Raw genomic sequence first — 15,649 nt, forward strand, 5'->3', positions numbered from 1 at the left:
TTTCCTTCTTAGCTAATGGCTATAAAGCACCATCAGATATTTGTGGTGCAAATGAATGCCAAATAATGCATTGATAAGATCTTTTACTGTGTTAAAGGGTCACATATCTTGGCAGCGATCTAAGGAGTGAGGATTTGCCTGCCTCACCTGCCTGCAATGGGGCCATAGACAGTTACAGTACAGGAGATTCAGTGTCTGTTGTCTATGCTGCTCTTTGATGGAGAAAACTCAAACTAGTTCCACTGCCCCCACATTTTCCCCATAGCCCTGTATCTTCCACTGCTTCAAATATTTGTCTTTAAAAGATGCTATGGCCTCTACCTCCCTGTGTCATAGCATCACATTCTCCAATAACCTCTGTGTAAACAAATTTCTTCTAACCTCTATTCTTACTCACAATAACAATGTTACAATAATGACAATCCCCCCCAGTTCTTGACTGCCCAAGCATAAGGAATGATTAACGGATCTAAAATCGTGAGGAGCATGTACTTGAATGTTTAATATTTGCACGCAGCAGACCATCGATTTGCGCCGGGAATGTGAAGTTGTTAAGTTACCTGTGCCAATGTTAACCCAGTGAGAAAAGGTACATTTTCAATGGAACGGACACCTTTTTATGTCAAAACTTGAAAAAAAGCATGAAAAGTATTTTTATAAAAATCTGAATGACATTATAAACAAAAAGCTACTTTTTGTATTGTATTTTGTATTGCCAGTATCTAAGCTGATGGAAGTGGGGCAAGGGGGTTCTGGTCTTGTCCCTCACCCATTGTAGTCAGTGTTGGCCCTGATGTATTTCCAGGTGTCAGGTTAATATCATAACTTCAGCAGCCTCCAGCCTAAATACCCATCTATGTATTGCACCTCATCGCTGAAGTTAAGGAAATTGGCTGCTGCAGCAGGAATCTGGTGGCTGCAGCAGCTTCAAGGGCTATGCAGCATTGCAAAATCATCAGTTTCAGATTTTGCTGAATAACTGCCTGGAAGCAATTGAAAATTGTGTCTGATGGAATCATCATTGTTTTGGGTCCGTTGAGTAGAATCGACACTACAAAACAGCCTGAGACCAAACCAAGAGGCATGAGAATCAATGAAAATTGATCCTCGGATCCTCATCATATCTCCAAAGGGAGCTCACTCACCTAATTGAAGAATGGCCCTCAGGTAAGTGCCAGATGCAGTGGTTGGAAAGGGCTTAAGACATCTGAAACTTAGCGCTTGAACAGATTAGGTGCATAGCATCCTACTCGTAAATGAATATGCTTTCTGCCCATTTCACACCTGCTGAATATAAGTTAGCTGTACTTGAGCTACCTAGTTACACTGGTAAAGCAACAAACGCTCCTGCAGCCATGGTGAGAAGTAGGATAGGGGTTAAAGCCTTACATTTCTACCACCTCCTGCTTTGCCTAGTGTTAATGAAAACATTAAATATTCAACTAATCTCCTGTTACTGCTCAGGACAGAAACACAGTTGGCAGTAATAAGAAGGCAGATTCCATTTTGACGCCCAATTCATTTGTTGCAACTAAACCCCAATATCATTTGAATTTCCATTTGGAAGCCTGTCCTGGTAAGCACAGGATTGCAACCAATCTGCATGTTTTAAAAACTAAAATGATTAAAAATAAAACGAGTATATAGTTTCCCTTACCTCAGTTGACCTTTCAGAAATGGAAAATCAAGAGATGAGCAGTAAATCTGCAAATCTGAACTGAGTTGCACAACTGTACAGATAGGGATTAAGACCCACAGAAAACAATTGGTTTTCCAGATGTTGACACTAGGAAAGCTATTTTAAATGAGTTCACATTTGCTTATAACGTAGTGGTCCAATGAATTTGATACAAATATATGAATGGTAACACTGTATTTTGTAAGGAAGTTTCAATTTTATGTTAGGCTCAATTCAACAAAGGATATCCTTCATTTGCTTATCACTTTCAAGATTTCTTATGTCCACTAGACTTGAATCTGAAGGAGTGAATTCTAGTTAAATAACAGCATAAATATCTTTGCTTCTCAGAAACTAAGGTCACAGAAATCACAAGAATTATTACAAGTAAACCAGAAATAAAAGTACTTCATGGAAAGGTTATTCAAAGCGGTGAGTTCTTCATAATTTATCATGATTATTTTTATCTAGTTATGTGCCTTTCTCACAAGCAGTTTTCATGAGTTAATATAATTGAAAAATGTTTTTAACATTTATTTCATACACTTATTCATATATACATGTTAGATAGAGTGCAGTTCAATTTGTTGCTGCATGAAAGTAAATTATGAATTAGTAACTCATGAATGGCGCTAGAGAGGAAGAGACGTGTTGATGGCAATTGTAAAGTTGATGAGTAGGCGAAGAGAACCCAGAACAGAAGCAGACTCAAACGTCAGTCCAGCGGGCATGCTGGGGACAAAGCTGAGGACAGTGACCTCCAGCTGCAATTTCTGTGAGGTGTGAAGAGGAGGCATAAGAAGAGGCTATGGTCAATGGGACATTAGGTGGGAATGAGACTGGGAATAGGACAGAGGCTGTAGCACTTATGTCAGTAGGGGGGACTGGAACATCAGGCCAGTCGGAGCAGCAGAAAGAGAAATAGCATGCTACAGATACCCGAAGGAAGTGAATGGGAGATCAAACTCTGCAAGATGGTTGAGGGGTGTTGGGCAATGGGAGCAGCAGGGACCAGTACAGGAATAGTGGCTGCAGACTAGCAGGGAATAAAGTGAAGAAGACACTGAGCCAAGGTGGAGAGGAGTGAACATTGAACAAATGGAAGTGACAGGGAAAAGGAGGGAACTTTTAAACCACAGCAGTGGACAAAGTGGAAACAGAGGATGAATTTGGATTCAGCAGTAGCTGGACTGGAAAAGATGGTAGCATGCTTAAATTAGGGACCTTGGATTAGCAATATTGCTACCTGGTGTTTGGAGATCGGTATGGAAAATAATAGTGAGTAAAGCAGGGCAGAAAGTGCATAGCACTGGCCTACCAGTGCAAACTGTGTGCAGGGAACAATCCATGTACTACAGCACATAAGCCAAAGAGCTGATTGAAATCGGGTCTTATTTAAATTATAGACACATGAAGCACAGATCCCCTACTGCATGTCCCCCGGTAGCTCATCAATGAAGCAGACACAATTATGGGTCACTGCAGCTGTGGCCTGCAGGTAGGTCATGGGAAGGGGTCCAGCAGTGAGCTTCAAGACCCACTATGGAGTCAGGAGGACAACCCTATCTTTCCTGCGGCTCCCCAGGAAGAGTTTATATATTTTAAAAATACTTACCTCAATGGTCATGCTGCTGAAGAATCCTGACCAGGACAAGGGAGCCCAAAAGAAATGGTCCCCACAGATTGGGACTAATGTTATTACCTAGTGACCATTTGCCATTGAATTGACCACCTAATAATCTGAGAGGCTACTAGATTCAGTGTTCTTATGGATCTGAGGTTAGCATAAGGATATTGATGGGGCAAAGCACAGAGAGCTTCATGTATTCATCCACACATCCTGTCAGCCCACCACCCATCCATCTGATCCAAAATATACCAAACTGAGAGTGCAAGAAATAGAAAAAAAGTTTCCATTCACCATATATCTTGATGAGGACAGAAGCAAACTGAAGCTTTTCTGATAAGATCAGCTTTTGTAGAAAATTAATAAATTACTTTTTAAATGTTAAGCCACTTTATTTGAAAGCTTATATTAATTTTGCCAAGCTAATGGTAATTAGCATTTAAACAATATTAAACAGATTTCAGGATTTTTTTTATTATCAGTCATTTATCTGTTGTTTAACACAGCAATGTGTTAGTATTATAAGTGGATAATGTATGTCTTGGGGTTCAGCAATGCCATGCTATCACCAGGCATCTTTGCTTGGCCTACAAATTCAATGATATGCCTGCCTTAGAGGCATAGGAATGGCACATTTTTATGCCAACTGCCTAATTGGGATATACTTCAAAAGAGTTGATCAAGGAACGGGCCCAAAGCAGATATTAGGCCCTTTGCGTAAGCAAATAAGGGTCCTAATGCCTTTATGATGCCTATTTTACAAAAGTTGTTTGCCTTGAACATAGCTGGCAGCAGCTTTTAGGAAAACCCAAGGTCTAGGCGCAGACTGACCAGCCGTCTTTCAAGAAACCAGTACAGCCTGCTACCATAAAGTATGTGTACTTAAAAATACTTAACTGAATATGAAACCGTGAGGTGCAGGACTGCTCCTCTCGGCTCAACATTAAAACCATGGACTGCTGTCAGCCACCAGCCACCCCTACCCCGTGGAAAAATTTATGCAGAGAAACACCTTTGACCACAAGTCCATCAGGCAGTGGTCGGCATGTAACATCTTAGAGGCCCTGTGGGAAAAGGAGAGGGTGGATCCTGTGGGATGGTTCCCCGAGCAGACTGTCAAAGTTATTTGGCAGAATGCCTCATCACCAGAACTTTCCAACAAGCACCAAGACATAGCTTGGCTGGTGGTGAGAAAGGCCCTCCCCGTCAGATTTTTCCTACACGCCAGGAGTCTCACCCCCTCGGCATGTTGCCCTCGAGGTGGCTGTGGTGGGGACAAGACCGTTGTTCACCTCCTTGTGGATTGTGCCTTTGCAAGAAAAGGTCTGGAGAGAGATGCAGTGGTTTCTGTTGAGGTTCACCCCGAGCAGTTCTGTGACACAGGACTCTGTGCTCTACGGGCTGTTCCCAGGGACACACACAGAGACAAACATCAACTACAGCTGGAGGATCATCAACTCAGTGAAAGACGCTCTTTGGTCTGCCCAAAACTTGTTGGTCTTCCAGTGCAGAGTTGTCCCCGACCGGGTGTTGCAGACTTGTCACAATCCAAAGTCCAGGACTACTTGCTGAGGGACGCACTAAAGCTTGGGGCAGCCACCGCAAAGGTGCAATGGTGAAAGATCGCTGTCTAAGACCTTTCTGTCACAGTGCACCGAGGGACTGGGAACTGTTTAGAACCCCTTGGGCTGTACAGCTCAAAATGAAGGTCTGCAAATGATTGTAATATTCATTTATTGTATTGATGCATTTCGTGATACATGTTGTAAAAGTTGAACCTGATTGTACTTTTGTGATGGTGATTTTGAAATGGTTTGGTATGTTCTTCCAGATATTTTATGAATGAAGTATATTTTTCCAAAAAAAACACAGCCATCCCTACCCCAAAAAATGATTGTTGCCTCCCTCCCCCTGCCGGTTGCTGTCTCTACCCTCTCCCTCTTGCCCTTCTCCCTCCCAATTGTTTACCCCTCTCATACTAGATCTACCTTTGGGACACTGCAGTTGACGCAAAGGGCTGACATTCAACTCACTAGGCAAGCTACCTAGAAACGTCCAGCTCACTGTTATCATGTAAATGAGGCTAGTTGATCAATATTAGGTGGGGATCAGGCTTACCTGTTTCAGTGCAGGGATCATTCAGTATAAATTCATATCTATCACTAATGTTTTACTCTAAATAATTATTATCTACAGTTTAAAGTTATGATGATAGATATGCCAAGATTGGAAATAGAAAGCAGGTGAAATTCAGAATGAATTTCCTAATTGTGTATATTGGCTGATTTACAACATTATAATACCTAAAACAGTATTGATATATTTTCAGCAGAGACTTAATATAATCTAATTATTCTCTCTCTCATTGGTGATTCAGGAACAATTGAAGGTGATGCTGAGGCCTTGACCAAGTTTATTGAAGGAGGAGGTTTGTAGTTTATATTATTAAAAACATTTACAAGAAATTTTGTAATTCTATAGTTGACAGTCAAGCAGGAGTCCTGTGTCAATGGTATATTAATTGTTTGGTTAAGATACAAAAATGAAGGATATTGTTTAAACACCTAGAACACTTATAAAGAGAGACTGCTAGGATACAGTGGTAGGAAGCAGACATATGTAATGTTGCATTCTTTAAATACACCTATTATCAAGAAAAATATTAATGTCTAGTTTCATACTTCACTAACTAGCTTGGGATTGATTTAACATCGTGGACTAGTTTTGATTAATTAAGGCAGTAGGAGAGATTTTCCAGTTTCCCCAACCTTCAAATTGAGTATTTCCCCTCTCCCAGGGGATCTGCTGCCCTCTACATTGTCAAATATTCCTAAGACCCCAGAATCCTAGGAATGCTTGATAACCCTTTATGGCCGTTTTAATAAAGGGGCGTTTATTTCTGCAGATTTGTTTACCTGTTCAGTGATATTTAAATTTTTAAATATTTACAGAGCAGCATGTCAAATGATATTCAAAAAGAAGGTTCTATTTTGATAATTGTGCCTCATTCCCTCACAAGGTGATTAGATTATTCTGCAAGTATAACACTGAGCTAACTATTCATGCAAGCATTTGGGGAGGTGGTTGCGTAGTGGTATTGTCACTGGACTGGATAATCCAGTAGATCCAGTGTAATGCTCTGGGGTCCTGGGTTCAAATCCCACTACAGCAGATGGTGGAATTTGACATCAAAAAAGAAATCTGGAATTAAAAGCCAGATGATGACAATGAAATCATTGCTATAAAAACCATCTGGTTCACTACTGTCCTTTAGGGAAGGAAATCTGCTGTCCTTACCTGGTCTGGCCAACATGTGACTGCAGACCCACAGCAATGTGGTTGACTCTCAAATGCTCTCTGAACAAGGGCAATAAATGCTGGCCTAGCCAGTGACACCCGCACTCTATGAACAAATAAAAAAAAAGTATTCTACAGTAAATTTAACTCAGATGGTGCAAATGGAATACCCCTTTTTGGCCAGTCTCAGTTGTTTTAACATTGAAGCGACAAATATAAAAGGTAAAAATTGAAGGTCTTGATTATTAGAGTTTATGCATTGCCTTTATTATCAATTACCACTGGGAATGCAATTTGAATAAGTTAGTTGTTTGATTAATTGTAAATAGCAAAAAGCAGCAATCTGAGGCTACAGTGCTCTTAAACAAAAGTAAGGCGGTAAAGGAAATGATTTTCATGAACTTGATAAGCTTTCAACTAGTCTTGCCTTTGCTGACAGTGGTAAAAATCCTTATCTCAACCTTCATACGCACCCATTTATACACAGAATTCTGTTGCCAAGGAAACTTTAATGATGGCACTAGAAAGGGTGAAGAAAAGAAACCATAAACTGGCAATGGCCTGATTTTATCAGAGGTGGTGGTACAGTTGGTAACAATTGTGCAACTGGCAGTGACTGGGAACAATGTAATCCAAAGACATTTCAGAGAACAAGCTGCCAATGAGCTAGAATAATATCTTGTGAGCTAGATATGTAAGGTTTAATCCAACAGCATGCGCTTATCACTTGCTTTAAAAGTTTCTGTTAATGTTGGCTTGTGAGGGGCAAGTGTTAGGATTAATGTTCTGGCTCACATCCCAGCCCCCCTCTCCCACTCACACAGAATCTGGCACAAGTAAAGCATGTGGCATGCAGCACTTTCTGAAGCTCAGGACACGCTTCAGGTTGAAGGAGGCACCCAGTTGCGAACCAGATACCAGCCTTTTGGCTGCCCCTTTTAGCTAATCAATGTTCACAATTGCAGGAAACAGTGGCAGGAAGCCAGGAACGCCCAGCTCATTAGCTGTTCTTCCACCCATTTCACAGTTGCACTCTGCTTTGGACACCAAAAATGCTAGGCCTACATAAAGTGGGCAGAGACCTGACTTAATGTCCTCAATTTTATCTCCCCCTATCAGGTAGGGGTGGCAGCTAAAATGGAATAGGGGACTTAATCACTCTTGGCTACCTCCCAAGTCTGACTGACTGCAAATTGAAGGAGGCTTGCACACCTACCCCAGGCTGGTGGGATCCTCTTTATACAGGTTGGTCAGGCTCTGATGATGTCTTCAGGGCTGGATCTGTGATTTCAACCAGTGGCCTTGGCAACGAAGCACTTGTGGCTTTCCCTCCAGGTCAAACCTGCCCAGAGCTGGATCAAGGGCTAGAGGACATCCAGAAAGTTTAATTTTATTTTGGAGTTTCCTTGTAGACCTTGAGTATTAGGAGTGTTTGCGCCTCCTTCGGCCCAGGCTTACCACCCAGACTATCCATGCCCTGATTTTGAATACCTTTGGATTCCCACTCCCTCACCACCTACTTGACTGAAGGAGTCTTTTCTTTCAGGTCCTTGGCCTAGCCAGCTTGAATTTCCCTCGCTGACCAGGCACCAAATATTTAAGTGAAGTCCAAACCTGCCTAATTTTCAGGTAGTAAAGACAAAATTCTACTTAAAAGTTACTTCAACAAATTAGTAAAACACTACTCTTTTAAATGTTCCCTGAGGTTTGCTCAGAAACAGTGGAACTCTGCTGATGTGCATCACTGTCTCAAAGAACAACTATAGCGTTATGATAATCATGGGGAAATGGCTCATTATAGTGAAGAATAGCATTGCAGTCTCGAACATATTCCTCTGTGAATATATCAGGGCTGTGCCTTATGTGGTATAAGATCAGAAGTGCTCATTGGACAATTGAATTGTGGATTTTTATTTGACTCAAGCTGATGGGATAAAATCCTCTCTGCTCTGACAGCTGTTAGGAGCCTAAATTAGATAATTTTGTTTGAGATTGATGTAAGTTCAGAGGACAAATCTGAATCAACTCCCCTAAAACTACAGAAGCATATTAAAAAGATGGAATGCTTCCATCAGCTCTTAGCTTGATGATTAGATAAAGATCACAGGAGGAACTGGTTATTTTGAAAATTGTTCCATTTCCTCAACCAAAATGATTACCCAGAAATTATCCAGTGAGATACTATCGTATAAATACTTCATGTAATTGTCTCAAAGCCCTCTGTCTAGTACTTTAATGGAGGCATTAAAGCTATTAACATAACTGGGTTAACATACCTGTTAAAATATGCTACAGGAATTTAATATGAACATATTAAGTATTTAAATAATATCACATAACATTTTTTGTTTTGTGTCTTGGTCACTCAATTACATTAATAAAATGTATGAATCTGATTTAAGAAATATTCAGGCTAATAAAGTGGTTTTCATCAGACACGGTTTAAAAAATCATTTCACTAAACATCTTGGTAATTACAATCATTGAATCCAATAATCTTTCTGTATTTTCTAAACATAAAATATGTCCTCCTGTGATGGAAGTAGTGAAAATATTTAAGATTCACCATTGACATGTATCTTGTCAGGAACACAGTACACCAAGGTTACCAGGATTATTGAGGGTGATCCCAAATTACTTGAGGATGAAGAAATCCAAAAACTCCTTCACGGAGGTTAGTGAGCTGGTGGCTCTGCCCTTTGCCTCCTGAGGCATGGACTCATAGGATGTTCATTCCCTATTTACAACTCCAACCAACTAATTGCCTGTGTTTCCCATCCCTATGTCACCCTACATGTGAATTCGCATCATATTTTGTGTCCAGTGTTAGTTATTTTTCTCTGGACATTTGTTACTCAAACACAACATTTAAAGACCTCTTCTTCATTAACAATCTAAGGAAACACTTCTTTGTGTTTACTCGGAAAAGTTCTTTGGTGCCGCATATCAAAATCCAGCCTAAAAGAACTCTGCCTAACCTTCATTAACAATCCAAGGTTGCATTTGTTTATGTCCACTTCACACCTGAGGAAGCTTTCTTTTATCTGTATTCTCCAATTAATTAATAATAGAGGGAAACATTTTCCTGTGTTTGCTATAAGGTTTTTTTTTACTCTGGACAGTGGAGAACACAACTTCCAGAGGCCACCATTGCCCTTGATGAAGAACTGAGGGGGGAGGGGAATTTACTTTTATTCATTAGCAAAGGTGTTTTACAACTGATATTGGATAGTCACCTCAAGTGCAACTTGTAGACCCTACCCCGACCCCCTTCCCAGCCTTATCAATGGGTACAACCTTTTGCCTTAATCATGATGGTTCTTTTCCGTGGAGATCTGGATACTCAAACGCAGCCAGTGGAAACCTCCTCCCCTGCATTTTCCTCCTCATTAGCAATCTTTATATTCGGCATCAAAATTATTGTGTTCTGAATAGCAAATAACCATCCCTACCTCTTCCCCTCCCATTAACAGCCTAAGGGCGCTTTCATTTGTATTCGAGATATCATGATGCCAAACATGGTCAACTTAGAGAGTACATGGTTATTAGTGGTGGTATATGGTTTTTATTCCACAGTGTGAGCTGGCAATATTGCTCAAGTTCACAAGTGATGTCGCAAGTCATCTACCATAGCTAGCAACGCAGTGCTCTATTTAGAGGGAACATGTTGCAGATTGCAAGATCCATTCATTGTCTATTGATCTCATAAAGCACTTCAAACAATCATGAATACAATTTGGCCTTCTGAGGTTTTAAAGTATTTCACCAAGTTGTTATTCACAGATTTCCAATATTGACAAATTTATGTCGTCTTCAAATGGCTGCAGTGTTCACCAAGCATGATTGGGTTTTTTATATCTCAGATGCACATAAAAATGCCCTCATTACAAATTTGTGTTATGTTAAACATATCTGATTGAAGGAAGCTTCAATCTTTCCAGTAACATTGCAGTGGAAAGCAGAAAACTTAGTTAATTAACTCTTAATAATTAAACAACTGGCACACCGTGCTTCATGGAATAAATGTGGATATTTTGACATTCAACCAAGCATAGCTTGGTTCAGAATTCTTCCTAAAGGAAGTGGTACACTCCTGTATTGACACCTGCTGTGTACCAAATACTAATGCTGCCATTAACTGCTACTTTCGCAGGCTCCTCTTCCAGATTCACTAAAATTATGATTGAGGGTGAACCATTGAGTGAGCATGAAGAAGAAGTCACAAAGCTTATTCGTTCAGGTAAGGGCATCCTCTGAAAATCACACCATGTTAGCAATTGCATTTACTCATTTATCAAACCTAGAAAGATACAGGAAACAAAATTATACTGATGGCGACAGCTGTGATCTATTTGCATAATGACCTTTTACTAAGATAAAAACAAAAAACTGCGGATGCTGGAAATCTAAAACAAAAACAGAATTACCTGGAAAAACTCAGTAGGTCTGGCAGCTTCGGCAGAGAAGAACAAAGTTGACGTTTCGAGTCCTCATGACCCTTCAGCAGAACAGTTCTGTTGAAGGGTCATGAGGACTCGAAACATCAACTTTGTTCTTCTCCACCGATGCTGCCAGACCTGCTGAGTTTTTCCAGACCTTTTACTGAGGCCTGGTTATAGTTTGTTGAAGCTTCAGGAAAGCTGAACTGGCTCTAAAACTACACACTAGAACCATCACAGTGACTGCTGGCAAGGACTCACATAAAGCAAATGTCATATCTGTCACAGCATGAACTGCGGTGATATTATTCTTGTGCGGTTAACTTCATTTATAAATAAATCTTCAATGTAGAGGGACAACTATATTTACACCCTGAAGCTATTTAGATTAACCCAATTAAGCACACCAGTAGAAAATTCTAATGATGAGTATAAAATTGCTTGCCTTTTCTCTTTATGGCTCAAGACTGACTGTACATTTCCCGAATTTCCGTTTTTATTTCTAATAAAATGTATTTTTTTAAAGAACCATCATGGAGAGTCAGTCATGGTAACAGACGAATGACAGGTATGTTAGACTTGATTATTTATTATAAAGATGTGAGGCATTCAGTTAATTACCACCTGGATAACTTTTCAGTGTTGGACATAATGCCTGGGTTTTCCAACTGTAACAGAGACACCAGCTTTATCATTGGAAATTTGAGGCGGGTGATTCAAGGCAGTTTATGCTATTTAGTAAATGTGGGAAGATTATAGATTAGTGATCCATAGGTTTTTCTGCAATTATTTTCACATTCCTGAGAACCCTCCCTACCCTCACTTCCAAAAGGGAATGAGCTAGAAATTCATTATGGGCGATAATGCAATGTGGGCCTAACCTCATCTGTCACCTATTATATACCCTTCCCAGTATGCTTTGAAGTGATGGTGAAGAATGTGAAGCTCGCTGCCAAGTGGAATGGTTGAGGCAAACAGTATAGATGCATTTAACAGGAAGCTAGATGAGGGAGAAAGGAATAGGTGGACAATTTATGCGAGTAACATGAAGTGAATATATTGGGACGAGCCACCAGCATAAAAATAATGGCCTATTTCTATGCTGTAAATTTAATTTAATTCTATGTAATATACTAGATCAGAAATAGCTACCTGATAAGCCAAAAGATTAATAGATTGCTTGTCAGAGGGACTGAAATGAAATACCTTCAGGGGCCCCCTTGGAATTTTCCTCAAGTTCCAGAATCCCAGTTTGAAAATCTGTGCTATAAATCATTATCAAATTTCATAAGAAACACAAGCTTATGAGCTGCGCATAAAATAAGCAAAAAGTGTTTGTTTTTGAATAATGACTCTCAACCTGACTCAGACATTTTGCTCATCTCATTTTAAGATATTTTAACATTAACATAACTGATATCTTTAGGGCTCAATATATATTATGAAGTGATTACCTTGAGCATTTTCCAGAAACAGGATTCATTTTTTTGGCATCTTTACAAATTGTGTTTAAAAGCTATCTATCAGTTACTGGGAGCAATCCATACTGTTGAAGGTAGTGTGAATTCACAGAAGATTCTAAATAAATCTTAACACGTAAGATAATAAGAAGTGTGTACAGCTATCTACACAGCATTGCGCTTGCACTTCTCTCATGAAAGTATTATTTTTAATTGCTTTCTTGTGGCAGCCTCAGCAATCCCTTTCAAGATCAGTACCAGCTGCATTCAGAGGAACCCAATTTTGCATCAAGGGCCTCAAAAAAAGATCTTGGAAGCCCTAATTGAATATGCAAATGTTCTAACAAAGGTTCAGATGTCTGCTCAGGACACTGTTTTATCTGCCTTTGTCAATGTGGTCAGTGGCGCACTTCCAGCAAATAACAAACAAGAGGACCACCCACCAAATTGGGTGCTCATGCACCTGTTTTGCAGCTGAAAAACAAAGGCAGGGCCATCAAATTTCAAGGCCACAAAGCCAGATCTTTATATCACCTTCCCTTCGAGCATAAAATAGAAGGCTTAAAATTAGATTTTTATCTAAATTGTTCCACCTGTTAGTTTCTGGTTAATACTAAGCAAAGAATATAAAAGCTGTACAACTCATCAAGCCCACTCCATCCAATATTGGGATGTGTTCATCTATCATAGATTTCTCCCTCCTCGTCCCTGATTGCCACAGTCGACCTCCATCTGCTTCAACAAACACTCATTTCCTTCTCCTATCTCTCCTGGGGGAAAATACCCACCAGCCCTATAATACCTATAATACTTATAATTATCTATAATACCTCCGATTCTCCTTTCAATAAGTTCATGTGGCTAGGGTCCATGCAGTATTTATTTTGACATTGTAGCTTACTTGGATGTCTGTCATCACTCCAGCTGAGTTAGGTCTTGCCAAGATAGGGTCCACTCAAGAGACAGCCTTTCAGATGAGGGAGCTTGGTGCTGAAGGAAATTTCCTTAAAAGGCATGTTACAGTGTGCAAACTATATATTCAAGGAATATATTATCGCAATAAGTGTAACATCCTGACACTAGATTAACAGAGATATGGCAGTTAAATTGTTAATAAAAGCTCTCATCCAAATGAATTTTCAATGAACAGTTCTTAGAATAATTATAACATTAATTAGAACAGGTCAAAGAATCACAAACAGCTCCCTAGTGCATAGTTCGCACACACTTAACTGTTTTGTTTTCAAATATGTCCTAGAAGTTTAAGTGCTGCATTTACTAATTTTTATAATTTCTGCATTCAGCTGGATCAAGAAGGGCAAGACAAGCATTGAAGAGACTTTCAGTAAAAAGAAAACCTGCTCGAGCTTGAGGAGGATTTGAAACATTTTGCTTCCTGAAAATGCAGGACATCCCACTAAAGACAAATGGTTTAATTTAAAATTGAGGCCTGGCATATGGCAATCACAAATGATATGGATGTCAGTTTTGCACATGTCACAGACTCTTGTCAGGTTACATGGTTGTTGAATAGGAAAAGTCAAAGCATATTAACTTTCTATTTCTTTATGTTTCGCATTGAATGCTAGTATATTTGAGAATCAAAATTGGGTGGATTCTGGAGGCATTTCCTTGGTACTATTGGAAAATTAAGTCAGGGATCTTTTAGAATATAAAATGAATAATTTACTAAACAGTCAAATTTATTTGTTCCATTTATTCCCTGGAACAGCCATTGGTTTTGCTAGGTTAAATCATGGTATATCTGGAAAAATTGAATCAATACGTATCTTCTGGTTTTCCCAGTATTGAGATTATCATAAACTCAACAGGAATCTATTCTAGGACATAACAATTAGAATTTTTTCAAAGTAAACAGTTTAAAAAGATTAAAAGTTGCTTTATGTTATATGTTTGTTTCCATTTTTAAAGCTGGGCTTAATAAATTACAAGTGGGGGTTTGGCCAATGCTTGGAAACTGATATGTCCATGTGGTTAAGAAGAAAAAAATATTAAAGTTAGTGCTTGCTCTAGTGAGGCTATGGGCTATTTCTAACATGTATTTTGTACTAAGACATAAAAAGCTTTGCAGTCCACAAACAAGTTCAAGTTGTTCGTACTTTTGTAAATTGAATGGTATTATCTTTTTTCTGAACACTTTTTTATAACTCGAGTTTTGTATCATTGTTCTTTGTTCCTGCTTTTTTGCAGTTTAAATCTTACCTTGTTGCTATTTTTGGGAAACCAAGACTTTACATGCCTGAAAATTTGCTGAATTTGGTGCTTTTTTTTCTGTATTTTCCCTGAGAAACAATTATTCATTAAAGAGTACTTGCTCATATGTGGTTTTAATTTTAATTAACTCTGTTTTCTCATGTGTATGCATTTGAATGTAGTAATGGCTCCATGGGATGGTAATGGCGTGCCCAGAATATTGCCACTCCCAGTAGTAATGGTTCTGGGTCTGGGAGGTACTGATAAAGTATACAAAGATAAAACACTGCAGGTGCTGGAAATCTAAAATAAAAACAGAAAATGCTGGAAACACTCAACAGATCAGACAGGATCTGTGGAGACAACCAGAGTAAACAGGCTGGATTTTATGGCAGGGAGAACTGTTCACAGCCCTGGAGGAAATCAGGAGGAAGACAGCCCTGAAGCCATATCACGCTGCCGGTGGGCTAAACTAAGAGAGAGTGGGACTTCCACCTCTCAGTGGGAGGAATTAGCTGATAGCTCTCACAGCTCCAACAGCACCAGAGCTCAGTAGAGGGCCCTGCCGGAGCTGCAAGGAGGAGCAAGAGGAAGAGCGATGGCTGCCAAAGACAAGTAAATCCTGGGCTTTTAGGGTGGGGTGGGATCTGAGAGCCCAGGGAGGGGTGTAGAGGTGTTTGGGGGTCTGGGTTTTGGTGGGGAGGAACAAAACGGGAGGGACACCCCCAATGCACACAGGTCAACTCCCAAATGATGTGCCCCCCTTTCTTAACACCCTTTCGCAATTCAGGCTTAAAAAACATACTGCCCAGTCCTGCCTGCCTGCCCATGTCAACCGTATTATGGCGTGGGAAGTTTAATATCCTAGCCAATTGGCTTGGCAACAAGCCATGCGGACTGCCGATTTCAGTATCTGCCCACCTATTTAATGGGG

The 15,649-nt window shown here is 39.8% G+C and overlaps 1 protein-coding gene across 4 annotated transcripts in view; it reads left to right on the plus strand.

Moving 5' to 3' along the window:
- The window catches only part of LOC121284020 (periostin-like), a 101,595-nt gene extending 86,753 nt beyond the window's left edge, over positions 1 to 14,842 (plus strand). For 2 of the 4 annotated variants that reach the window (XM_041198945.1, XM_041198946.1), the window contains 6 exons: positions 2,030 to 2,110; positions 5,683 to 5,733; positions 9,190 to 9,276; positions 10,756 to 10,842; positions 11,568 to 11,609; positions 13,806 to 14,842. In XM_041198945.1, coding sequence (XP_041054879.1) covers positions 2,030 to 2,110; positions 5,683 to 5,733; positions 9,190 to 9,276; positions 10,756 to 10,842; positions 11,568 to 11,609; positions 13,806 to 13,873 — 416 coding nt within the window. In that variant the 3' untranslated portion in view covers positions 13,874 to 14,842. The remainder of the gene's footprint in view (positions 1 to 2,029; positions 2,111 to 5,682; positions 5,734 to 9,189; positions 9,277 to 10,755; positions 10,843 to 11,567; positions 11,610 to 13,805) is intronic. The other 2 variants (XM_041198947.1, XM_041198948.1) reach the window with 1 other exon arrangement.
- The last annotated feature ends 807 nt before the right edge of the window (positions 14,843 to 15,649 follow it).

Source organism: Carcharodon carcharias, chromosome 11 (assembly GCF_017639515.1).
Source record: "Carcharodon carcharias isolate sCarCar2 chromosome 11, sCarCar2.pri, whole genome shotgun sequence".
Lineage (NCBI taxonomy): Eukaryota > Metazoa > Chordata > Chondrichthyes > Lamniformes > Lamnidae > Carcharodon > Carcharodon carcharias.